The following is a 27,737-nucleotide window of genomic DNA, read 5'->3' on the forward strand; positions in this document are numbered from 1 at the left end:
AGGTGTCTATCTCCAGACTAGATCAGATGGAAAGCTCTTTGCTCTCTCTAGATTGAGAGCAAAGACCAAAGTCATGCAGGACTTCCTCTTCGCAGATGATGCAGCCATTGTTGCCCACTCTTCTGAAGACATCTGACCTTCTTTCCAGGAATTTGCCCTGCTCTCTCTAAAAAATGGTGTTAGCAGCAAAGGAGGAGGTGGTGGTATCAGGCAGGGAGGCGATAGGGGTAGTGGGAAGGGCCCAGGCAGGGGTCAAAGGGGGTGAAGGTAATAGGTTCCCCACTCTTCAGAAGCAAGGCCCAAAAACAAGCCATGAACAGGTTCATTTTCCCAGGAGCCATGGTGGTTGGTGGTTCATTGTTATTCACAAACCACAAAATAGCCTGATTTTTTTCTGTTTGTGTCCATCTCTAGTTGTAGGTTATTGATTATGTGTGCGAGTGATTTCCATTGTGAACTGAAGGAGGCAAAGGAGAAAGGTGCAGTATAATTAAACAACCAGGTGAAGGCAACTGTGTCTATCCCCTCAACTTTTAAGAAAAAAGGCAATATGTCCTCTCTTTCTCCCCTGCCCCCCCCCAAGAGAATCAAGAAGGAAGTGTGAGGAAGAAATTATATTAGCAAGCCTAGGAATATCAGTGTAAGTCAAGAACGGTCAGCATAGGTCAGAGCATATAAAGGACAGTCTAGGAAATTTAAGGAAGTTCTTCTTTCTCGATCTATGTCTCTCCATGCAAAGCATTTCTTGGACATTTTACAGTCATTTTTTCCTGGAAAAAAATGCCCAACTATGCAATTCCTGCACAGAGTGGCATTTTCTCTGAGCAGGATTCACCTGGAAAGGACAGAAGAAAGGACAGTCAAGCTTCATAGGACTATTTTAATCTCTGCACAGAATAGCATCTTTCTTTCACAACATCAACTGAAAAAGCCATCAGACTCTCAGTTGGCAGTTTCATAACCAGAACAACAGCTGTGTGTATGTATGTGTGTAGATCGGAAATGTATCCTAGCCAGAAAATCTCATTGGTGCAATAGGCAGACTTATCAGGGAGTCTCGTCATGGCAGGATTCAGAAAATCAGAGCAAGACATTTTCTGATTAGTCCTTACATCTCATGTGTGAAGAGAATATTTGACTGGATAAGCATTTGGTCTGATCCAGCACAGCTCTAATTATATTCTTAATTTCATATGGTCTTATGAGGCACAGGTCCTGATGGCTAGGGCAGCTGGTAGCTATCTGACATTCCTACCTGGCCATAAATGTTAGACTCACTGTTCCAACTGCTGCTTTTGGTGGTTTGTATGACAGTCATAGGTGGATCTTGGCCCTGAGAAATGTGCAGTCAAGGCCAAATAGCACTTGATATTTTGATCATTAAGAGATGAAGCACCTTCTCACTTAGGCATCTGGCCAGTAGGAGATGATTACAGAACGAAAAGCCAGCTGTCGCTGGCTTTTCAGTGTGAAGGCAACAGATTTGGTCAAAAATACTTTGTTGTCCAAGGTGAAAAACAAAATGGCTTCTATGTCATATACCAAAACTGATGGGATTATCATTTGAATTGCTCTTAAACACTGATGTTGAGATATCCTCCACCATTCCCCAATATCTGCAGTCTGGAGTGAGATGCTTGCTGTGCCATATAATAGGCATGGGCACTCTCAATCCAATTCATTCATCCTTTCTTACAAGGGTCCCAGAAATGCCATCATACCTTCTCTCTTGCCTTTTGACAAATTTCACAGTTCCCAAATGGGGAGAAGTTGACCTCTCAGGAATAATTTCCTGGGTAAGGATGATATTTTTATTTTTGCTTTTAGTTGTTCATTGATTTGGCGTTTAAAAGGGTCTGGGTAATAAGGCACGAAGGCTTTTCAAAAATAACAAAGAAGGCAGAATGCTGAAAATTTTGGGACTGATTTTCTGATACTTGAGTTGCTAGATCTTAGAGCACTGGCTATGCTTCTCCAGGTGTCTTGTCAAATGTCAGGTTCAAAAGTATCAGAGCACAAGAAAGTCTGGATTTTGTGTGTGAGATCATGTACAGTCTAAAGCTTTGGCAGCAGCACCTCAACCCATTGCCAGCTGGCACCAGGGCTCAATGGCTAAGTGTGAAGGTGATTTAATGTATGTTATGTTTGTGCAAAACACCAAAATAAGAATAAGGACAGGGTACCGTGTGTGTGTGAGAGAGAGAGAGAGCCTGGTGTGACTGGCAGACACTTAAACCTTTTGTGTCATTTGAAACAAGATATGCAGTGGAATGCTACTGGTGTGGCTCATGAGACCTTTTGCTGACCAAGGCTTGGTAACAGCAGCTCAGAACCTAGGAAGGGAGAAACCCACAGACTGGCAATGAGCCTTCAACAACCCACTGTACCAGTGCAGGGCCACAGTAGGAGGAACAGTGGAACCACTTCAGCTGTTGGGCACGTTTTGAGATAACAAATCACTATAGCCTTAGGAGAGGCCAATTGGAGCAAAGGCTCCCAACCTTGGGTCTCCAGATGTTCCTGGACTAAAACTCCCAGATCCTTTCACCACAAGTTGTAGTGTAAGAATATCTGGGGATATAAGGTTGGAAACCACTGCAGTAGAGGATGTCTTATCCAGGGCCTTTTCATACCTGGTGTTAACACTGATAATTTTGGGTGGATTACAGCTCATTGAATTCTTGTTATCTCTTACATTCACAGTTTAAATAAATTACTTTCACAGTGCTATTCTCAAGTCAATGAGGATCAAACCACTCCAAAGACTCTGCTGTTGAAGCTGGCCTTTCACCATTTGGAAGAGCTTGAGGTCTGTGTTATATCTAAATATCCATAAAAGAACAAGCAAGGGAAGATTGGGGTGTTTCCCCCAGTTTTATTAAAATGCAAGGGAAAAAAAGAACAGTTCTACAAAGTACATGGTCCACGCAGCACCAATATTGTAACATGTTTGTGTTTGTTCTTCTACAGAGTGTATTTGTGACAGCTAAACAAGGATACATGCATACACACAAAAAAGTGATTCCTCACCACATTGATTCAGGACCCATATTGTATGGATATTAAATTCATCTTCATTTCTGAAGGCTGAGAGAAACAGACAGAGAGAAATGCCAACGAAGAAACATCTGAACACTAACGGAGTGAGACACTCTTTTGTTAGTGCTCTTCATGGACGCATCGGCACCTCTCCTTCATCCTCACCTCTCGCCCCTGCGCGCCAAGTCTTAGGTCCAGCCAAAGTTTGGTCAATATGGGTCCTGAGTTGACATGGTGTAGCAATGAATGACTGGCCTGTATTCCCTACCTGATACATCTCTTATTGCTTTGGTTATATTATTGAATGTGGGTTTTAAGATCTAAATCCAACATCCAGCAAACACAAAAGGCACACAGAGCATGCTAGGTAAATTCATGAGACATTTCACTGGGCTAAATATTCTTCATGTACATGATCTCACCTTCAGCTTTCTTACACGTCTACAGAGCATTGTAGAAAGTTTTAAAAAATTATATTGTATCTGATCCATTGACATATGCCTTGTAGTTTTCAACAGAAAGAAGTGTTAAAGACGGTACATGAAAGCCATTTCTAGAAGTCTTCACAGTAGTTCAAGATATAAAGAAAAAGACATCTGGTTTCCCAGGCTAACACTTGTATCCAGCACTAGATTCTCCATACATATAGTGCAGTGGATCTAGAATTCCTCATCAAATGGGATGTAAGGCAATCAACAGATCTTAAAGTACAATTATGTCTGAATCTGACTACTTAGAATACTTCACTAGCCATTTCAGGTTGCTCTGGCCCAATGCATACTCTTGTGAAGTTCAAATGTATATATTGCCCTGGAATTTGGTATCTTACGGTACCAAACCAATACTCCATTCTAGAGCATGAAAATCTAAACTACATTCCCAGGCAGCTAGTCCTTCTCACATGTAATGTGTTATATTTATAGGAATAATCTCCTATCAGTGGAACAAAAATGTAGATGGCAGAAGGCTCTTTTGGAAAATTCTTTATCCCAGGAACATAATTAGCTAAAATATAACAATATACCATCTATAAACCAGTAGCGTGCTTTCAGCAGAAGTCAGTCCCATAATGTACCAGGGCAATTAACATGAAAATGAACTGTTTCTCAGACACTTTCTTGCTCATATTTCAAACCTGATATCCTGATTTTATTTTATGAACTCCTACTGATCTACCAGTAATGCTGTTATTTTCTACGTGTGATCTAATATCCACCATATTTGTCACTGATGATAAGAGGTTGCCTATGAACTCTAATACAATTTTTTCCGAGGATGCTGACAACAATACTGCTGCTAATACGATAAAACACTAAAGGAAACTGAACTCCAGAAGGGAAGCTACAAAAATTAAAATGTTCTTCCAACTACATTGTTGGTGAATGGTTTGGATAAAAAAATATATATGCTGTTCTGGTGAGGTAACAGGTGTTTCTATTTTCTTAGGGTGTTTAAGAGTGTGCACTGTGATTAATGTGCTGGTTGATGAGCCTGATTAAGCTGGTGGACTGGGTCAGCGATATGTGTTGTTGAAAAAGAAAGAAATCTGATGCACTTTCTGTTGGCAGAATCTGCTTTCCTAATCCCTATTCTGTGTGAAAATCACATGTCTACGAATTACAAGCCTTTTGCTCATAAGAAAAAAAGGCAGGATAATGTAAACCAAGAAGGAGAAACAGCCATGCAAAATTGCCATGACTTTAGATATGCAAATTTGCATTCCAGTTTAGTCACCCACAATCCCTCTTGTGAATGTAAGGTATATTTCAACCGTCACATACAAAAACTTTGTTAGGTTTTTCTATCAAAGCATACAAATGAGGAAGAGAGGGAATTTTTGACAAAAGCAATTTTTGCAATTTTTTTGAAAGCCCAAATGGAATGTAAAGAAGAGCATAACAAGGGAAATCAACTTTTGTCTCCCTCCGGAATAGTGATTTGAGTTTGTCTTGCTTCTTTGTTTCTATCTTCGACATAAAAAGAAAGCATTTACCCAAAAACAAAATGAAATTAAAAAAAACCTAGAAAGACTTTGGAGAAGAATGAAGCAACGAGATTATGGTTATACAAGTCAGTGATAAAATATAATTTGGCCTGAATGTCCTTTCCCCTAACTAGACATGAAAGGAGAACATTATGTGAAATGAAATGACAGCAAATGTGATCAAATCAATTGTTTGAGGTTGTACAGACTACTGAAAAGCCCATACTGAAACGGTAAGAGGATTGTCATGCCCAGTGATGTAGACATGAGGCTGCAAGTTTACCCACACTCAACTGAAAAAAATCCTCACAGAACACAACTTAGTTTATCATGGAGTGAGAGTGCTCAGGATTGCATTGTGCAAAGATCATAAATCTTGTGGCACACTGAAAGTTAACAGGTAAAAGCTAAGCAAAGTAGACACCATAATAAACCTGAAAGTCTAAGATGCTATAAGAATGTTGAGTTACTTTCCTTGTGTCTAGAGCTTCCGTTGATTTACACAAACTTTGAATACTAAGTTATTTATATAAGTCAAAAGGTCAACTCAGCCATGAAAGGGGATGAGGATTCTCTGCAAATAGCTTGTTTTCCCACTGACAACATGCTTCCGCAAACACTAGATGCAGAAGAAGTAGGTGAGTAAAAGCAAAGGAAGATTTAAAAATTTGACTTCTCGTTGACTGTGAATTACATGGGATAAGAAAAGAGCATGGGCAAGATCCAACCAAAGTAGAGCATAGATTTTAGTTGTAGGAGTATGGCTACAGTTCTAAACAGAGCAATGTGGGAGTAAGGTGCATTAAACTAAGAATACTGCATTCACACCCTTGCTGTTCAGCACCTCTATAATTTAATCCCACTAAAGAGAATATGTGCCATAAATGGTGAGTTTAGTCTCCGTTATGCCTTAATGAGTTCAGAGATCATTGTGAACATTTAGAGTACACAGCAGATGACATTCCCTAGCAAACAGCTGTGGACAGGACTATAACATCTTTTAACTTGCCTCTTGAGGGATGTGGAAAAGAGGATACTGGATTAAGTGGATTAGACTGCAATTTATTCTTTTATTTTTGTCTAATTCATATCCTGTCCTTCTGCCCAAAATAGGAGTCTAGGTGACTTGAAATGGTTAAAGTAGCAATTTCAGCATAGTTGTCTAGAGGTAACATCTGGATAACTTTAAAAAAAGATACTAGAACACATCTCACTAAGGAACCTGCTCCTTGGAATATTATTTCTAAAGACTGGAAATATCTCCCAAGAAATAGGTTTCATGGGTTTGTCAATATTCTAGAAGTGGAGAAGGCCTGTATGTTATTGACTACTGCACAACTGTTGTCCTTATTTATAATAACATCTTCTCCTCCTCAAGTTCCTCACATTTCCTGCCACTCTCTCTCTCCTTCTTCTTTCAAGTCTTCCCTCATCTGTGTGATACCCTGAACTTTTAAGAGCATACATACATCTCTCTGCCTTCCCGCTGCAGCTTTCCCCAGTTCATTCCTCCTCAGTTTCTTTATAATACTTTCTCAGAATCTATGTGCCCACCTGCTATGTGTCTTTATAAAGGAGGGAAGGAAAGAAGGCAAATAATGGGAGGGGGAAGTAGCATTAATACCTCCTCCTCAAGTTTTCATACCTACATGGCACAAAAATATATTCCAAAATCCTCCTGCGCATTAACAAAATTAACAAAAGTCAAATGGGGATGTGCAAATAAGAGGTAATGCTACCTTAATTCACAACTGCTTAAGTGTTTTTTGTTTGTTTTGTTTTGTTTTGCATTTCATTCTTAAATAATCTGAGAAAAATGATCCCATACCCAAGGCTGGCTCATGAATTGGGACAGGAGCCTCACCACATAACTTAAGGGGGTGAAGTTCAAATCACAACCTATCTCTTCCACTCTGTGATCTTTGAATAAGTCGAATAAAAATGGAGTGGGCGTAATCCACTGGGTGGTTCTTCTAGCAGCCCCACTGCACATCTACCTTTTTTCTTTCTTTTTTAAATGAATCTGGCTTGCGGTTTGCAATGTCTTAGGCCAAATGAAACCTTTTAACCTTTAAGGTGTCACCAGACTTTTTATTGTTGCTCATGCCACTCTTGGTCATCTCCAATGGTCTTGTGAGGTATTAGTGAACTGAGCTGAGTGGCCGTTTCAAAACCGCTTCTCTCTCCTCTGTTTCATAGAAATGCCAGCTAATTCGTACAACTGCTTGTGTTCTTCACCATACTGTCAGTGGGGGCTGGCGGGGTGAAGGGAAGGGAGGGCAGTGGGTTATGTTTGTAAAACCAACATGAATTTTAAGAGAAGATTCCTTAGAAATGGGAAGATGGGCAAAGAGGCTAGGCTGCTGCGGCTTGGCAGTTCATCAACCCTGAGATGGAAATCTCCTTCGTGCTGAACTAACTTCACTGAACTAATAGGATTAAAAACTAAGTGCAGGCTTCTAGGCCAAACCGGGTGGAAAATCAACGTTACCACTTTATATAATGGACAAAGTTTCAGAACCAATGAGGTAAAGTGGTGTACAACCCCAATCCCATCCCCCCCATGCTTTCCCCCCTCATACAAAGATACACCTTCTCCATCACTGTTTCCAAATGCAATAAATTAAGTTTTTTACATAAAAACCTTCTAAAACAAACACTATTGCCTAATTCTAAATGTACTACTATTCTTCTTTAGAAAAGCAAGCAAGCAAGCACACTGATAAATACATTGTTTCAGTTCCAGGCATCCAGGGCCAGCGTTAGCCATGCTTTTCTTGGTTAGACATGCCCTTGTGTGATTGTGAATGCAGACATGCACACCAAGGGATATGTTTGGGTAAAGAAGACCATGACTAGTGCCATGTCTGAAGTGCCAAAATGAGACCTTTCACAAACAGACTTCACATTTCACATGGCCCTCTCCTCTCCACTTAATACTTCCTCCCTTACTTTCCTTCTAAAAATGGTGAAACACAGTTTTTCCTACAGAGAGGTAATCCTGACATTATACCCTTGTAAGAAGAATGTTATATCCAACATCATTTTCATATGGTTCATTTGCAAAGGGGTCAGATGAAAAATTTCAGCACATGCTGCGATCACATCTACCAGGATCTTCTGCCTATACCCATTCCACTAGCTAAAAGGTGTGAGATGAATTCTGCAGACTTTTCAATAGTAAATTTTCTACAATGTGGGATGCCAGAGAGAGAGAGAGAAAACTCCTGTCTTCTGGGTATGTAGAGTGTATAAAAGACCGGCATGTGAATGTGCTCATTTGAGTTTGGGGACAGACAAGAAGTGATCAGCTCTACATCTGATGAGCTTATTTCCAAGTGCAAGGCAGCACTGAAATGATAAGTCTTTGAGTCTGAGACAAACAAATTATCGCTAACAGCTGCAAGTTTATCCAAATGTAACTGACTACTATCACACAATAGAATGAATGTGAGAAATGCTTATTAGCTGGATTCTGTCCAAACTCAGATGTAGCAACTCTGTCACTTGATCTTTCCCAATCAGTTATGTGAATGGGTTCTGGGAACGCAAAAGATCCAGTGGATGGACTCCGATCCATCAGGCTTTTCCCATCCTTGATTATTTTTGCAGTCAAAAAGTCATAGGAATCCACTGGAGCTATACTGGCAGAGTTGGTCCAATATACAACGTATCTTTTTGCTATAACATTATCAGTTGCTAGAATGTGGGATGCAGACTAAGATTCAAAAACACCCTACAAGACATCTGTGCTGGGTGCTGCTAGAAAAGGTTTAAGATGTCACCACAGCCTAACAACAGAATGCATCAGCTTCAGTAATTGAAACCAACCAACTAGCATAAGATTTTCTGTTTAGATTAAAAGGCTTTAGAAGTGCAGCTAAACTATGCTGCAAAAGAAAATATCTAATTATGGCAATACCTGTTTTCTACTTCCAAAAAATAAATAAGTAGCCAGTTTGTAGCAGATGCTGGAACTGGTAATATATATCAACCTGCCCCTGGCTATTACACAATTAGAGACACAATGGTGACAAAACTTTAGGTTCTTAACATTTTGATGAAGTGGAATTCAGCAGGACAAACATAGGAGAACTTATACTCCCTTGATGTTAAGTGATCGTACAGCTCTCTCACCAAAGTGTCTTTCTGCACCAAACATCTCAACACAACTTAGGACACAACATTCTTGTTCCATTAATCCTCCTTTCTCAAAGGCAAAACTCTTCTCAGCTCTTCTTGGGAAAGCAAGGGGATGCTTCAGAGGGAGGAGGTTGCTTGTTTATCAGTTGTGTTCGTTTGACCTTCCTCGTCTAAAACTGTCGGAAAAAACCCTATTCAAATCAGGATGCAATCTGTTTCTCAGCTGCACCACTTTGAAGGGGCACTCTTTAACAAATCTTCCTTCGATAGATCTGGACTTCATCTCTTCCTAAAGTTCTGTTCCAGCCAAAGTCGAACTTCTTCGAGATTGTAGAAAAAAGGACCCTTGCCCCCTAGGTAGGCAATTTTTTGTCTCTGTACAATGCACACACGCTCAAATGAGACCCCATAGGCCACATTGGCATTATTGTCCATGCAGTCAGCCACTATCTGGCACTGAGGTGGCAAGGAAAACCGCTTCAGCAGCTGATGAGCAGCTGCACACCTGTCTTCTTGGTTCCTATGCTTCTTGACCTCGAATGAGGATGAGACACCAGGAGCAGCCCAGCCATCCGATGGGTGAGCCTCATCAATGTAGACTAACAGGAAGTCAGCCACACCGGAGAACTCTTCCACCAGCTTGCCAAAAGCTGACAGCTGGTTTGTGAAGGGGGGTCAGGTGGCTGAGCCAAAGTTGACCACCAGCGGCCGTTCTGATTTGGCAAAGTCTAAGAGGTGGCATTCAGAACCATATTTCCCACTGGAACTTTTCCATCTGCTGCTGCCATCACCAGTCCCATTGGCTATGTGGATGACATTGGAGTTAGGAGCTTCTCCACCCAATTTCACCTGTGAATTAAAAAAGAAGAAGGAATTATCAGTTTCTGCAATGTACTGACATTTGTATTTTATATTCATTCTCACTAACAAATAGTTGCTGCACTGATGCTGTGTTTATCAAAGAAAAAACATGGTCGTAATCCTTTTCATTTTCACCTAAACATATAAGTATATTCATTTCCTTGAATTTGCATTTGATACTATTAGCTCTATCTATCTATCTATCTATCTATCTATCTATCTATCTATCTATCTATCTATCTATCTATCTATCTATCTATCTATCTATCTATCTATCTATCTATCTATCTATCTATCTATCTATCTATCTATCTATCATTTTATTTATAGGCCACCTTTCTCCTGATCAGGGGGCCCTATACAGCTGATACGGTTAAGCTACTGTATATAACCCCTGTCTTCCTTTTTTTGATCAACATCTTAAACATCAATATTCAGAACTAACATCAATGACACCCTCTAGCTTTAGAACTTGTTGATTAGTTAGCTATCTGTCTGTGGAGCCAGAGCTTGGGTGTTCAATTCCCCACTGTGCCTCCTGGGAGAAGAGCCACCCTATGTGGCCTTGGGCAAGTGGCACAGTCCCAGGGCTCCCCCAGAAGAAGGGAACGATAAACCACTTTTGAATATCTTCTATTTATTTATTTATTTATTTATTTATTTATTTATTTATTTATCTATCTATCTATCTATCTATCTATCTATCTATCTATCTATCTATCTATCTATCTATCTATCTATCTATCTATCTATCTATCTATCTATCTATTTATTTATTTATTTATTTATTTATTTATTTATTTATTTATTTATTTATTTATTTGATTTATACCCCGCCTATCTGGACCAATGGACCACTCTAGGCGGCTTGGAAAACCCTGAGAAGGGTTGCCATCAATCAGAATTGATTTAATGGCACATCATCATCATCATCATTATTAATATTTATTATTATTCAACACTACAGCTTCTGAGTCAGTTTTAAAGAAGTTCAGTTTACCATGCTCGGAGCAATCCTGAAACAGGGCTAAAAAAAAAAACAAAAACAAGGAGACAGGGTAAAGGTAAGAGAAGGGCAAACATTTACAATTTTATACAGTACAAGTACTGTCTGGTACCTAAGTACAGCATGCTCTATGTCAATGAAGACTAGTGGCTAGAGTGCCACATTAGAACTCAGGATAAAAAGATAAAGGTAAAGGTTCCCCTTAACATTTTCAGGTCAGTCATGTCCGACTTTAGGGGGCGGTGCTCATCCCGTTTTCAAGCCATAGAGCCAGCGCTTGTCCGAAGACAGTTTCCGTTGCCACGTGGCCAGCGTGACTAGGGAACTCAGGATACTTGGGTTCTAATCCCTGCTCAGCCATCAGCCATGAAAAATCCACTGTGGAGTGACAATGGTAAGCCCCTCCTTGAACATCTCAAATACCTTGAATACGCTGTCAGGGTTGGGTTAAGTTGAAAGGACTTACTGTATCATGCCTCACTTCAGGCATGAGGCTAGAAACCTATTTTAAAATGAAAGCCAAGGAGCCTACAGTTAATCCTCTATCTTTCATCTCAATTGGAACACACAAGAGAAGGGAGCAGAGGCCTTGACGCTGCCCGTCAAGAATTAGCAACGGCAGAGTGAGCAGGCACAGAGATCACCTGGCCAGTCCTCCCCACTCTGGTGAGATGTACTGTATTTCTGTTTGGCCGTTCTAAGTTTTCATCCATGCAGATACATCAGCATCTGCCATTGTCATGCCAGTGTTTTGTTATCCCAATATTTATTTTCTTTTCTCTCCCTCTTTGGTGATGAATAAGTGATCATCAAAGAATGAGGATGCAACATTCACAGGAAATTCAGTTTACGGTCCAGACATAGCTATTCATGACTAAGGCTGTGCTCATATAAACAATTAAATCGGAATAAAAACCCACTTAATGACATGATTTCTCTGTGCATATCTCAAGACTCACAAAGGAAAACCATGTTATTTCATTTATCATACATGACAAAAAGAAACAGGGGTTCCCAAAGAGGATTTCCGAAGTGTGGAACAAGACATGCATACTCCCAAATCACTGAATTATATTAAGAAGAGAATGAATGAACTTATTTAAAGGAACACTAGAACAGGACAGAAGATAGTCGCCCAACAGACCAATCTTTCAAATGCTTACTTGGAAGTAACTCTCAATACACTCAATGAGATATAGTTTAAATGAAGCGTGGATAATTTAAGGGGCCAGATCCAAAATTCTGTCTGTCAGGATCCTCCAGAAGCTGCAGATTGGCAAAGAGCAGCAATAATAAAACTGGAAGTGGATGGAAGCTTCGGTGGTAGGGAGAGAGGGAATTTAATTTTTAGCATTAAATATATAAATACACACACACAATAAGACATCTTATTCATGGAGTCAGTATCCACTGATTCACTTATCTGGTGTTTGAAAATACTAAACAACCCCTCCCCCCCAAGAAATATTTATATGTATATCCAGAGTGTATTGACGAGAACTGGCCACTAGAGGGAGCTAGAGATCACACCATATGCAGCGTTCAATACTTGCACAAATTTCAGCGGGGGGGGGACATGCTTGGGGGGGAGATGCTTGAAACTAATCCCTTGCCGATACTGTAGTTCTACTGTATAGGGGAGACTTTGCAACCTATTTAAAAGGTAAATCCCAGCTCTTAGACACTTCCGGGAACATCAACAGACTTTCCTCCCCTCTTTTTCGGGGGGGGGGAGGTAAGTGGGATTTTTGGCAAAGTCAGGAATTCCAGAGGATCCGTGTCAATATTAAATCCTAATTCTGTGCTCATCATAAAAAGAGTTAGGAGGGGAACACTTTGTTTCCTACTGCTCTTCATGAAATGCCAGGGGAAAAAATCCAATCAGAAATGATAATCTGAAGTACGAACTCAGAGTCAATCCACATATCAGAGTCTATTCATAAGGCCAACCGTCATATACATGGTAACTGTGGAGAAAATACCAGGAAACCTACGTTGCTTGACTTTCAGCCTATGGGTATGTATACATCTACTACCATGTGCAGGAGATCCTGCATCTCCTGCACACACATATATAAATATATACTGCACATGGTAGTAGCCTGCACATATATATTTGCAGGCTATGTAGTGTGTACAAAAGGCAAGCTTTCCCTGCAGCAGTTACAGTCCAGATGGTCTTGCAAATGAGGGGCCATAGTTTGGGATACCCAAGGGGTGAAAAATGAAAGCAAAATCCAGGCAAGAGTGTTCCTTTTTCACCTTCCACTTAGCACTGTTCAATGCCATTCTTAAAACAAATATATCCTTAAAAGCATTGAAAAGTGGGACGGGGAAGAACCCAGTTTTGCAGGGCATTTGTTATCACTTGGTGCTTCGAGTAATGAAACCTCTTTAGTGCCCAGGCTTTGGTTTATTTACATGCGAACAATGGAAGGGTGTTCTCTACATCTCCCCTCTCAATGCAGTGCCTTGCAAATCAAGGGAAGAAGATGACTCTGGCGAAAGAATAATTGCTGGTTTCACGTCATCACCTATTTGGGAAGCGACCAAGTCATCGTCTAGTCTGGGCAGCATCACTGCATTTCCCACAGCAACAAAGGAAATCTCATGGCCACAGGTTACCTATCGTGTTAATTTTTTGCAACGAGGAGTCCTTGTGTTTGTTTGGAGATTTTATCCTTAATGAGAAAGGCTTGCCAAGCAGACATTCACAAGGCCTCCTCTGCTCTTGCAGTGGAGTAATTAGGTCGGTGCCTTGTTCCGTGCTAGCATCAGCCACTCCAAAAGCCCCAACCCTGCCCAGTAGTTAATGCTTAGACACAACCAGCAGCATCTCCTGCTAATTGGTCTTGATGAAGCTCTAACATTCCCAAAGGGTCTCTTTATTCTAGCAGCCTCACGAAGGAGATTGACATCCGCTTCACGGGGGTGTTTTTTGTTTCTTTGTTGTTGTTATTCATTATTAAAAAAGGGGGGGTGGAATTAGCTCTTGGAAAGATACCCACAACACACCACAATGAAATGTCATCCAAAAAAACAAATAAATAAAAATTATTGTTCTGCCAAACCTCTTTTGAAATTACAGACAAAGGCAGGCAAAAGAGCTGTTCTGAGAAATCAACCCAGAAAATTCCACTCACACGCAATAACTCTGGCTCCAGAGTTCTTATAATCATGGACTTCTGTGCTAACCAGTTAGCTTACACAGTGAGCTTCCTCGCGCTGGGAGCTGACACAAAAACTGGAATATGATTTTCTATCTCATCTAGTTCTCCTCCACAAAGAACCTAGGAAACTGCCGTTCTACAACTAACTCGAGTAATCTAATCTTCTGCACTCAAAACTACCAACTGAGATTATTCCCTTTCTTTCTCCCTTCACCTGTCCTCAACTCAGGACTGTTGACGGAAACAGATAAGTAGATGTCCAATAAATAAATGGAAGCTATATTTTATTCAATGGGTAATGCTTAAATGGTTTTTAAAAGGATTACATTCAAGGTCAAAATGAACAATATGCCTAGCAGGTACCTAGAAGCAGTGCTCCCTCAAGTAACAAAAGACATCTGTTTGCCAAACTATGTCCTCTTCAGTCTGTAAGGTAAAGGTAAAGGTTCCCCTTGACAATTTTTGTCCACTCATGTTCGACTCTAGGGGGTGGTGCTCATCCCCGTTTCCAAGCCATGGAGCCAGCGTTTGTCCGAAGACAATCTTCCGTGGTCACATGGCCAGTATGACTTAGACACGGGACCCTGTTACCTTCCCACTGAGGTGGTCCCTATTTATCTACTCGCATTTGCATGCTTTCGAACCGCTAGGTTGGCGGGAGCTGGGACAAGCGACGGGCGCTCCCTCCGTTGCGTGGATTCGATCTTACGACTGCTGGTCTTCTGACCCTGCAGCACAGGCTTCTGCGGTTTAGCCCACAGCGCCACCACATCATGTTCTATTTTGTGACTGGTTACTAGGAGGTAAACATGTGCTTACTTTGCAAGTCTGGCACATACATCTCTGAGGAAATCCCATTCATGGAGGAAAATACGCTGATAGTAAATGTAATCTTAGAACTTCAGAGATAGAAGGTACCCTATTTATCACTGAGTCCAGCCCCTGTGGAGGAGGCATAGTGGGGAATTGAATTCCCAGTTTCTGGCTGCACAGCCTGATGCCTAAACTACTGAGGAATCCTGCAATTTGATTGCAAGAAATATGCATTTATTTCAACCTTTTATTTTGACCATTCTCCAAAACGAGTATCCAAAAACTGCATAAAATCAAATTAACCGTCCATGTCTTGAGTACCCAGGTTATTCAAAGACGGCTCGTGGCCTAAGTATGGGGAAGCACCTCACCTAGGTCCACAAGTCACCCTTGAGATTACTGATTTCCAGTTATTAGGAACAAGCAACAATGGACTGGTTTGTAACACATCCCGATGTTAAGCCTTTGGCCAGTTAGCTTTGGGAAAGTGAGAGAAATGGACTAGACGGACATCTGTTTGAGTATGAGGTTCAACCTGCATGTTTAGTTCACTGCCCAGAGTAAAGGAGTCTAACTTTCAAACTGCACTCAGTGTGGAGGGCACGATGAGTGCTGCTTTTGCATGCAGATTGAAAAATGAGGTGGAAGAAGCAGAGGAAAAAGAGACCCATTCATAATCCTCTGTAACACTGTTCATTTAACACCCATGAACAAAGCATCGCAGCATTTACACTTCGCGCCCTCCCCCCAATCCTTATTTTAGGGGATAAAATTATAAACCTTTTCAGATCCTGCAGACGGATGCTTTTAAGCCCCATCATTAGAGACTTCTGAGTTCTGTGGCAGGCTGTGTCAACTCTTTTCAGAAAAATAGATGTTGCCAGGTAATTAGCAGGCTGAGGCACTGACCATTTAAATGCAGGCATGGTGCATTAGGGTTACCAAGAGAATACTTCTGAGGACCTTCTCTTTGATTTTGTTCCATTCCCATCCATCCAAGCTTTTAGGAGTCTGTCATTTGCAGTGATTCATCCAAATTTCATCAGTCCCTGACAGGAAGACAGTTCGTAGCTATTGTTTTTCTTCTTTTATGGCACTCAGAGTAGGGACTATATAAGTTAAGGAAAGCCATGCCCACTGGGAAAGAATAACTGGTTGCTGCCAAGCCGAACATGCCCCCCAAACCTCCTCAGTACAAAGCTTGGAAAAGTTTGAGTTACAGCCCCCCAAAATAACTTGTTCAAGCTCTACTCAAATGCCATCAATTCAACAATTGCTGGCCATACTACCTTATCGTCATCCTTTTACCTAGAAGGGTAGCTCCACTATCTCTCATGTACCAGAGGTTGAGATCATCCTTCATGTTTAACACACACCAGACCCTACACTACAAACTTTTTCGTGTTTCACCTGAATGGAGGGGGGGAGGACCTTAAATGAGACAAATGGACTCCAGTCAACCAAAGTACACTCTGTTGCCTAGATAATGACTGCAGTGTCCAGACTCCTAGATGATGAGTCTCCTTTGAAACGAAATTTAAAGTAGACATTGTTGATATCAGTCCAGGAAGAATGCTAGGTTTGTCAAGAATGCCAAAAAAGATCCACAGGTGCCTATGGAAAGATCTAGATTACAGAGCCTCATACAACATTGAGAATCTTGCCTGCCTCTCAGTTGAGCCAAAGTTTGATGCCTGTCAGATGGAACTCTCAGAACAGTGAATTATGGGATTTGTAGTCACAAAGATCTCCAAAATCCCATGCCTAAATGTAGCCTCTTGCCTTTGGAAAAAAAAATGGTGAGGAGTCTTTCTTTTTTCTTTGCAGCAAGATTTTTCTGCATAAGATTCCCCCCCCCCCTCCTGAGGTTGGGGAAATCTCATGGGAAATCTTGGAAGTTTTCATGGTTGTTTGTTTCTGGAAGAAATGCCAGACTCCATAGGATTGTTATAATCCAGGTGCATCTTTCCTGCTTATGATGCCTTGGAAAAGGCTAATAGAAACTCTAGGCTATGAAGGACTGTTACAATTCATGTACAGAATGGCAGCTTTCCCACACAGCATTCACTGGAGCATGGAGTTGCACAACTTTTAGTGGATTCCTGCCCAGAGCAATTGGGCAAAATATGACAATAATATGTAAATAGATGGGAAAAGGAGACCAACATTTTGACAATGCACTGAGAAATCTCAGTAGGGTGTTCAAGGAACACTAGGATAATTGCTGATAACATGAAATTTTGCAAGTTCTTGTCACATAAGTAGAGAAGTCATTCTTTCAAATCCACATTAATATCATTATAGGACTTTTGGAGGCTATGCCATATTGATTGGCACATTAAGCTAAGCATGGTCAACTCTGATTAGCAACTGTTCTCCAGGGATATAGGCAGATTTTCTTCCCTAGCCCTGTCTGATCCCTGGTATTCCTTGGTAGTCTGACATCCACACAAGACACACTGGAAAAACACAATAATGCTAGGAGAAGTTGAAGGCAGCAGGAAGATTATATAGGAGATGGATTGACTCCATAAAGGAAGCCACATGATTGAGTTTGCAACACCTGAGCAGGACTGCTAATAGAACCTTTTGCAGGTCACTCATTCATCGGGTCACCATAAGGCAGAAGCAACTTAACAACTCTGAACAACAAGTCTCACCCAAATACTAACCTGGTTCATCCTACTTAGCTCCTGAAATTAGTCTTGATAGTGTATACTCTTTTATTTACAGCTCAATAGGCTGGGGGGGGGGGCAGTAATCGCAGGAATAAACAGATTCCCAGGTCCATGATGGAGATTAGTAAGTTTGTGCTATCCAAATCATATAAAAATAATTTATGCTCTGCTTTTAAAAAATAATATGTGGATGTTTTTAATGTCCTACTAAGCTACTGGAACTGGTTCCTTGCAAATTGGATGGTAAGTATGTCCAGACCTCTTTAACATCAGCTTGAGAGGAACTGCTCTTAATAAACATCTAATAAGACTACTTTATACTTCGAACTACCAGACCGTGATTTTTTTTAAATAGAGAGCTTCTTTTTTAAGATACACTCAGTGCTGTGGAATACAAAGAAAGGCACTTCCTTGAACTCCAGGCCAAAGTAAACAAAGATGATGAAAGCAGATGGGCTTAGACTCAGAGGCCCTGTTCCACTGCCCCAAAAGCCTGCCAAAATAGCTGACTCTCCCAGTGCTATGTCAAACAGACCAAAAGTCAGCGAGATGCCCATCCATTATTCCTTTCACCACTTTGTCTGCCTTCATAAAGAATGCTTTCACAATGATGCTGCATGCTACCGTCTCTGATCTCAGCATCAGTCATACTGGGATGTTGTTCTGGGAAATACTGAAAGCACCTCCCTCTAGGAAAAACTGCATCCCAAAAGTGAGACCAACTTAAATCCTAACACAAATTTGGCCAGATCAAAAACAATACATGTCCCCTTTTGAGATGTATTCACACATCCAAATTGCCACATAGATCATTGTGAAACATTAAAGTATTTTTATCCTATTTGCACTTGTTCATGTTCAAATAGTTTTATGCACCAAGAAGGGAAAACACCCAAGCATGAGTAATAATGACAGCAGAGGCCCTGAGGTTCTGCCAGATATGACTGGAGGGACCAACAACTTGTATTTGCGAAGGCTTTCACGGCCAGGATCTAATGGTTGTTGTGGATTTTTTTGGGCTCTTTGGCCATGTTCTGAAGGTTGTTCTTCCTAACGTTTCGCCAGTCTCTGTGGCCGGCATCTCAGAGTGCTGTCCTCTGAAGATGCCGGCCACGGAGACTGGCAAAACGTTAGGAAGAACAACCTTCAGAACATGGCCAAAGAGCCCGAAAAACCCACAACAACCATTGGACCAACAGTTCTCCCCTACTATCCCATGACAATTCTTATACTCCATCTAGTAGGAATTTCTCAGCAACAAGCACTAATGCATAGACATTGGTTGAACTGAGGTAAGGATAGTTCTCAGTTGGCTTAGACTGGAAGATCATAGAATCATGAAATAATTGAGTTGGAAGGGACCTATAAGGCCATCAGGTCCAAACCCCCTGCTCAATGCAAGAATCCAAATCAAAACAGATCTGAGATGTCTGTCCAATTTTCTCTTGAATACCTTCAGTGTGAAGACATTACTCTCTGGTGGCTTTCAACCACACTCATGAAATCAGTCATCAGCTTGTGATTTGTGCTGGCATACTTTCACCGGCTTAATTTCTTTTAATTTAAACTTCATTTGAGCTGCTGGGGAACAGCATACATGATTAAGTTCCTGACCTGTGAAGAGTAGCGTTCCTCAAACATGACCTTGAAGCTTAACCTAATCTTGCATTGATGCCAGCCCAGATAAGCCCTGCCATAGGCATTTCACTTTCTGAAACGGGAAACCCATCTGTGGGATCCCCAGTCATAAAAGGTTGTGAACCAGCATTAAAAGTTACAGGGTGCTCTTGAGTTCTAAGATGTTGATGGACTTCAACTACAATATGGCCAACGGTCAGGAATTCTGGAAATTGCTGTTCAACTCCTCTAGGTTATCAAGAACCAATATTTTAGAGAACAGCAGATGCAATAAGTTTAGTAGTATCCTTTGAAATAAGATAGTTCAGTGGCTTAGATCTGTGGCAGTGGAGCCAGAGATTGGATGTTTCATTCCCCCCTGTGCTTCCTTGACAATGGCTGGACTCAATGATCCATAGGATCCCTTCCAACTCTACAGTTCCAAGTTTTTACGTGTGAACCAAGAAATGTCACATGCATGCTCGGCCCTCTCTTGAGCCATTCCCATGATGTTTTTCAACATGGTCTTCAGGGAGGAACTGCTGTTGAGTAGATCATACTTTGCAAGCAGAAGATCCCTGGCAAATGTTTAGACATCTCCAGTATGGCCTGGAGGCTCTTTTCTGAAATCCGGTGTTCCTATGAGTATGTGTATGTGAACTACCAGTTCCTGGGAAGTGGTGACAACAGAGAAGATGATTACCACCAGGTACTGCTTGTGGTCTTCCCAGAGGCAGCTGGCAGACCTCTGTGGGAAACAGGATGGTGGGCTAGAAAGTTTTCAGTAGCCTCCAGCACAGCCTTCTCATCCAAATCACCTAACTCAGACTGCAAATCTGGAGGCATCTGTTATCCTTCCTGAAACAATGTCACAAGGTAATGAAGAAATCAGATAGTGGGATTTCAGACAAACATGACACTGCTCTGAAGACCAAGGTCCCACGTGGACCACTCATATGGTCCTGCATGAGTATTTGGGCTCCATACAATTCCCCTTCTGACTTTTGAAAGATCAAATTCCTTGTTGACTATAGATAAACAAACTCTATACAGATCTACTAAGAAATAAATTCAATAGGACTAACCCGAGGTCAGTGGAAACATTATTTTTTTTTCTCTCCAAGAGCTCTTAGCATACTGGATATCCAAGGATGTATAGTACAAAAGCAAAATGTTTCCAATCTCTGATATACATGGGACTGCAGACTAAAATGCAGACACTAGACAGGCTGGATTTTAACCCCCAACCTCCTACTGCAGCTTAATAGGTAACATTTGCTGAAAAGCACCACAAACATTTCAGCATTACTTCTTGCACAGTAATGCAATGCTAGCTCATTTGAAAATATATTTTTGCTGTATGTTATTTCCTTCTTCCTTTCCGGACTTCATAAAAACAGGTTATGTGGAGCTGGAGCATAGCTTGATACAAAGAGAGATTCCGCCCCCCCCCCCCCCGAGAGTCCCTGCGGTGACTATTGGCTTATTATCCATAGATATGAAACACAGCAACCACCTGCCACAAAGTTTACCTTGGTATTCTTCTGGGTGACCTATACAATGTAGAAATAGTGGGAATATAATATATACGATCAGATTTTTTCATCGCCATGCCTTCCCAGAAGTCACATCATCTCTAAACATGTGATGGAACACGGATGCCTCTTCTTCATTCAGAGCGAACAGCGTCCAGCCATGTTACAGAAACTTTTGGAGACAGGGTATGCCATGAGGTTTCCTCAAAGACAAGCCATGCCTTTGAACTCTTCTGCTCTAATGTAAAGATACTTCTCCTTAAAAACTAGCCCCATTAACCCTCATTATGCTAATTAGTCTTGTTATAAAGAACCTTTCCGTGCAACACAGGGCATGCTCGCCTCCTGGGGGCTGCTTTTCAAATGATAAGGAGGGAACAGAGCAACAAAAATCCTCACTGAATCTGGCAAGTGTTCAAATTGGAAAGCAAAGTTCAGCAACTATGGAGAAATCCACTGAAATAAGGCACAAAAAGGAAAAGTTAGGCAAACGTAACAGAAACGTAATATGATTTCTGCAAAGTAATTAGTGCTTCAGCAACTAATTACCTGCATATTCAAGGAGCCCATTAAATAATACTTTTCCACCCCCAATATTAATTGTAGCACCATTTCTGATGGCTACCACCCAAAGTGCCAGCTACCTTGTAAGAGGATTGCATTAAGACATGTGCCTTTGCTGCTTCCAGAGACACCTTATGAATGAGACAAATGCATTAAATTATATATGACATCTGGAAGTGATGCTAGTTAAAGGTATATTAATTGAACACTAGGTTAGTAAAGAGAAGAGACACACTTGGAAACTGTTCATGAATGCTAGGAGATTCTGGGGGTTGCATTGCACAAATGTAGTAGTGTGTAGTTCAAACTCTACCCTATATGAACAAACATGGCTTTCTACTTGCAATCCTTAAATCTATTCTGCTCTTTTATTCTACCGCACATTCCGGACTTCCAAATTCTGGACTTTCTCGATTCCACAAGGCAGTTGAGTGTTGCATAAACACATGAGCAATGCAGTGTACACAACCTGAAAATGCTATTCATGGGAATGAGATTAAAGTTGTTCATGACTGTTCCTTCTTTTTTTTTTCTTGTTGCATAAGGTTCCATAGAAGAGAAACACAATTATTTTATCATCTGCTATATCACACAATCTTTCTTCTCATATATATACCTCTAACTCTCTGAGAGTTATTGCATGACATTGTTTCCTTCCCTCCACATTTTCACTAATTAGGACCTCTAGCAGGCATGGTGTCAGCATGACCAGATAATATTTACACACACACCCTCCTTTTTACAAGAATTTTATTCTCTTGTGTCTGCTCTAGAAATGAAACAATGAAAACAGGAGGAAACAGGTGATGAGCCAACTTTTCACCAAATTAGAGCACATAAACTTTCAGGATACTGCCTATGGAGCATTAGGGATGTGCCATTTGTGGATTTGGACTACAAATTCCATAACTGTCTACTTTCAGAGTCCCATCTGACAAACAGACACCTAAATGTGGATCACCTGGGAGAAGGTCCTAAGCTGAAGTCATTGTGGCCGAGCATAGGCCTAAAAGTACCTAGCTTCCTGTTCAAAAAGAAAGCTGTCCCAGTGCTTGCTGGCAGCTTCCTTTTTGAATAAGAACCAAGGTGTAGCTAGGCCCATACTAAGCTTTCCCGTTTAGGCCTTTCTCCCAGGTTAGCCACATTTAGTTGTCTGTCAGATGGGGCCCACCAAATGGAGAATTATGGGATTTGGAGTCAAAGAAAATTAAAAGCACATATAGCACATCCCTTTGGAGGATCTGCATGTATGTTTGTGTATCGTACCTAGTGTATCAAAATACACTTTCTTGCCATTTTCTGTCATTTCAAACAGACCAATATACTTCACTACATGTCAGATCTAGACTTGGTCATATTTAGACTAGGACAAACAAAAAGCAAACTAGCCATGTGAAACGGCAGGTATGAAAAAACAGAAAATATCCTTAATAATAGGGATATGTCACATCCATCCTATGGCATTTCTAGTTACTATGTATGGATGCGAACACTGGACACACACAAAAAAAAGCTAACAAGAAACAAAAATGGATTCCTTTAAATTATGGTGCTGGAGGACAGCGTTGTGGAGACCTAAACCACCAGAAAGAAAAGCAAGTGGGTTGTAGATCAAATCAAGCCTGAGTTCTCCCTAAAAGTAAAAATGATTAACTGAGGCTATACAACGCATGATAAGAAAACAAGACTCGTTTTAAAAAAAGCAATGCTGGGAAAAGCTGATGCTAGCAGGTAAAGAGGAGGGCCAACCCTAAGATGGATTGACTCAATAAAGGAAGTTGTGTCTTGAATCTGCAAGACCTGAGCAGGGCTGCTGAAGACAGGATATTTTGGAGATCACTCCTTCTTAGGGTCCCCGTAAGCGTAAGGCTTCAACAATAGGATACTGGTAGGGGAAGAACCAGAGTCTTTTGAAGAGAATTCGAATGAACATTTGCCCTCCAGGATTTCCCCATTGTGCCCCCTTTGTTACCACTACCTGGGATGTGAACCAGGAATTGCAAGCTATCATGGTTTGATATCATTAACAGCCCCTATTGCATGGACAGAGGCAGCTTAAAGAAAAGGATCAGCTCTCTAGCTCAGAGAATGCTTTTCCAGCAGGATAGCAGTATTCAGAAAGTATTAAGTGATTCTGCAACACCATGTTATTTTACACAATGTTATTTTACTTTTGCTTTAGGATTCCAGCCAGCCACAGCCATCCTTACCTTCTTTCAGATAATACTATTTCAGCCCTCTTCGCCTTGTGCTCTTCAGATACACTGGACTACAATTCCCCTTATTCCTAGATCACAATGCCAAATGCATTTCAAAGGCACCAAGTTGAGGAAGGCTGATCAATGGTACTGCCCCCTCCCTGGTAATTTTATAGTTTCCTTATTCTAAAAGACAGCTAGAATTCTGTGGCCATTGAGTGTTTACCATCACCTGCTTTATAGTTTTCTTTTATGATCGGGTCAGTTTTTCTTTTTTCAGTCGGATATCTCTATGAATCTTGAACTAGAGTTATCGTTTTTATTTCCTTTGCCAAACGACAATCCCCTTCCACACTTTATTTACACTTGTCAACTGAGAACCTGTATCTATTCTGAGGTTCCTGCCAAGAGATCAGTGGCGTGGTTGCCAAATCAAATAATCTGTGACCAAAATGGAAAACTGATCATAAATGGAGACAAATGCAACCAGCAGGATGACCTCTGCTTAGGATTCCTCTGGGCAAGCTGATCCTCTCCTGCTGTGTGTGGATGTCATGCTTACGGCAGGCGTGCGCTTCCAATACCAACAGGAAGGTTCTCAAACTTCCAACAGCAGATTTTTGCATCCTCCAAGTTTCAGGTTTTTTGCATCAGAGCCTAATCACCAAATTCTGATCTGCCATCAAGGAATGTGCTTGCTGATACCACTATATGGTCTTCTTCAGAAAACTCAAAACGGTAAATACATGACATGTGAATACAGGTGAAATTTCCTAGAAGGGCTAAGTCTACTATTGCATAAATTCTGCAGTTGAGGGTATAGCTAGGATCAGAATTTGTTCCACAACACTCTAAAAAGAGTTAGTCGGGTGATAATTTCAAAGATTTTATTCTGATATATGCTTGGACATCCATGAACGTCCAAGCAGTAGACCACTTTCAAAGTGGGTGGGGGATATCAACAAAAACCATGCAATTAGAGAAAGGTGCAATTAGGATTTTGGACTATCTGTAGTGTCCGGGAAGCTCATTTATTCAGGGATAGTTGCACCTAACACGTGGGAAATATTTTATGAAAAGATGATCCATAGATGCCTTACCCCCTGCTTTTATTTTGATTTCACCATGGGAGCTCTCCATGGTGCAAGGATTCCTCAGAAGGATGCATGCACCATACAACATTCTTCAGCCTTTGGCATTCCAAATGTAATTTGCATCATCCACAAGTAGCCAGGCCAATGGTGACACAGGACAGGAGCTGTAATCCAGCTAATGTGGAGGATACCAAGTGTGGGAAAACTGAGAAGCAATAATGACTAGGATATTTTACAGCCATCCTGAATAATCAGGGTTTTGGAAATTCTCACGGTACAATGTACTTTGAAAGGCAAGACCCAGCTGCTGCAGTTGGTATGAATGAGAATCAAGCATATTCTCACACACTGTGTTGTAAATAATGGGGTTGAATTGCCTCAAGACTTGTAACATTAAGTGCCTTTATTATACAACTCAGCAGCAGATTTACTTTACTGCAAGGGATTTCACAATTTTTTAAAAAAGTGTCCCCAGTATTTCAAAAATTGTGAAAATTCCCCATACATCTATGGTTAAAAAACTGAATTAGCTACTGTATTATATAATCATATAGTTATATTATATACATCAAATGGATATTCACAGATATTTATTTATATATATTTTAGAAAATCAGTTTTTAAGAGATTAGTTTAACACTTATGTTGCTGGGTGTTTTTTAACCTACACCAATTAAAACACTTTCCATACTGATCCTATCAACAAAAGCTGGGGAAGCAACAGGAAGTTAAGTGAAAATCTGCTAGGCAAAGAAAGGCGCATCATTTCAGGCATCACTGTCTGCTGCTTCTGAACTGATTAACCCAGTCCCCAAAAAGGACATCAGTGAAAACAACACAGAAATCCCAAGTACTGGCGAAACTCTTGAATGATCCACTCAGTCAATCTGCTAACCACAAGTACTGAAAGTTTTCCATTCACTAACTGTTCTTAAAACTTTTAGGCTCCTTCTTGCAAAATGCAGTGTCAGTCTCAGCTTTCTCACATGGGCCATGGTGACAGCTCCACAAATGACCATAATCTTGCCCACCTCCTTGCTCCCATAGGCAAAATGGCATCAATAACAGGCTGTTTTATGCAGGATATTACTTATTTCAGTTCTCCTAGGTCATCTGAACCTAATGGGAAGCACCATCAATGAAATACCATTTTCTCCAAGCTGGGTAACTGCCTGGTTTTGACAGTTGTGAAGGTGGAACATTATGTGCATGCTAATTCAGTCATCACCCCTATGCATATTTATACTCGCAACACTGCGTTATTGTACATCAAAGGGGACATCTGTATTTATATATTTCTTCTTCGGTATTCAAGACATAAAGAGAGTCATTTTATAGAGGAAAAATAGTACCAGCGAATGCAACAGCATTAACAGTGAAAAACTCACAGTCCTCCTGATTGGCCAGGAAACAGGCAACACAGAAGAGGTTCTTATTCAGTAGGTTCAATGCAAAGTGACTAAACTTACAGTACATACCTTAAATAAAGTGGATAGGTTTTTTTTAAAAAAAAAACACCTTAAAATTACACAATAGAATAAGTTAAACTCAGAACTAAGAGACAGGAATGTCAGTGTTGAATTCCTGGCTCTCACATTTTCTGTGCTAAATAGCTCAAATAGCTCATGCCCTCACAATCTTCCAACAAGCGTTTGGCAAATCTTATCCCAGGTCCCTTCTTGATGAGCAGTGGAAAACCGAGGTCTTGCCTTCAGAGAACTCGTCTACCAGCAACATCCCCTTCCACGACTTTAGTCTCACAAACCCACCTGTTTGTAGGCATCCAAGAGGAAGCTGTTCCAGACACAGCGCAGCCCCTCTGAGGTGAGCATCCTTCGCCACTCTCCACGTGCAGCCTTGGAGCGACTCAGAAGAAGCACCATGTGCTTCAAGAGGACCACCGAGTCATAGAGGGCAAGAAAGAGGCAGTTGGAGAAAAAAACGGGCAGGATTTGCAGAGTGATCAACAGGTCCACGCTTAACAGACCCATCTTGCTCGCTGGCTTCTTTGCTGCCCTTCAGAGGCTCGCTTTGAGTTCCCTCGTCATGCCCTGTGTCCTCCTCAAAAAATAATAGTAATGATAAAATAAAGAAGGATACAAGAAATCACAAGTGTTTCTTAAAAACTCATGGTTGCCTCTGTCTCCTCTCTCATAAAGTTGTCTCAGTGCGGCAGGCGCTGCTTTAAAAAAAAGTTTCTTAAAAAAAAAACCCTGCCAGCGCGAAATCTTTCCACCCTGAACTGCTTTTAATTTTTCAGAAACTCTAAGTCAACCTACTGTTGTTGTTTCTCCTTAGCCAGTAGCCCTTTTCAGTCTGCTTGAGAGAACAAGAGAGAGCGCTAGCCTGCCAATTCCCGGCAGTTCTAAAACTGTAGCAGAACTGCTAACTTTCCTCTAACTCTGAGCTATTTAAGCACTAAGCAGTTCTCTCGTTCCTTATCACCAAAGCTATCAGGTGAACAATACTCTCTCTCTCTCGCTGTTGGTTCGGGGAGGTGCGGAAACTCTCTGTACACAAACTTTCTGTACTTCTCTAACTCATCCCTCCTCTCTTTCTCCCTTTCTGCCACTCTTCTGTCTCCCTCCCTCCCTCTCTCCCTCTCACTATCTGCCTGTGGTACGAAGCGCTTTCCCTCTGGAGTCCTAGCTCGGTTCCCTCAAGCCTTTTATACATTCCCTGGCTAATTGCTGCAATAGAGAAATGAAACCCTAATCTTAGTAAAGATCTTGACGTCAATGTAAAAGAGGGCTTTACTTTGGCCAGGACGGCAGTGAATAGAAAAGTAAAATTCTCAAAACTCTCGCCCCCCCTCTCTTTTTTTTTAAACTCGGGAAAGAAAAAGAGAGTGGGAACCTTCCTTTGTTGTATTTTTAAAAAAACCTCTAGATACCTTTGATTTGTTTTTCCTTTTCAAATATGCTTTCAAACTTTGGAAAATATTTTCTTATGACGTGGAAAGTGACACAGAAGCAGGGTTTTCTATTGTTTAGAAAGATGTTTCCCCCCCCCTCCACTCTCTGGTGTTTTGTGTT

The 27,737-nt window shown here is 41.0% G+C and overlaps 1 protein-coding gene across 2 annotated transcripts; it reads right to left on the reverse strand.

Annotated features, from left to right (window-relative positions):
- Nucleotides 1-5,748: 5,748 nt before the first annotated feature.
- DIO2 (iodothyronine deiodinase 2) lies at nt 5,749-27,374 on the reverse strand. Of its 2 annotated transcripts, none has more exons than XM_020794367.3 (2): nt 26,472-27,374; nt 5,749-10,015 (listed from the first exon to the last, which is right to left on the reverse strand). In XM_020794367.3, the coding sequence occupies exons 1-2, from the start codon at nt 26,691-26,693 to the stop codon at nt 9,386-9,388; spliced, it is 852 nt and encodes a 283-aa protein (XP_020650026.2). In that variant the 5' UTR covers nt 26,694-27,374; the 3' UTR covers nt 5,749-9,385. The 2 variants fall into 2 exon arrangements, with proteins under 2 accessions (XP_020650026.2, XP_020650028.1); XM_020794369.3 differs by having other exon boundaries at nt 9,446-10,015; nt 26,472-27,311.
- Between the last annotated feature and the right edge of the window lie 363 nt (nt 27,375-27,737).

This window comes from Pogona vitticeps, chromosome 1, assembly GCF_051106095.1.
Source record: "Pogona vitticeps strain Pit_001003342236 chromosome 1, PviZW2.1, whole genome shotgun sequence".
NCBI classification, from domain to species: Eukaryota; Metazoa; Chordata; class Lepidosauria; order Squamata; family Agamidae; genus Pogona; species Pogona vitticeps.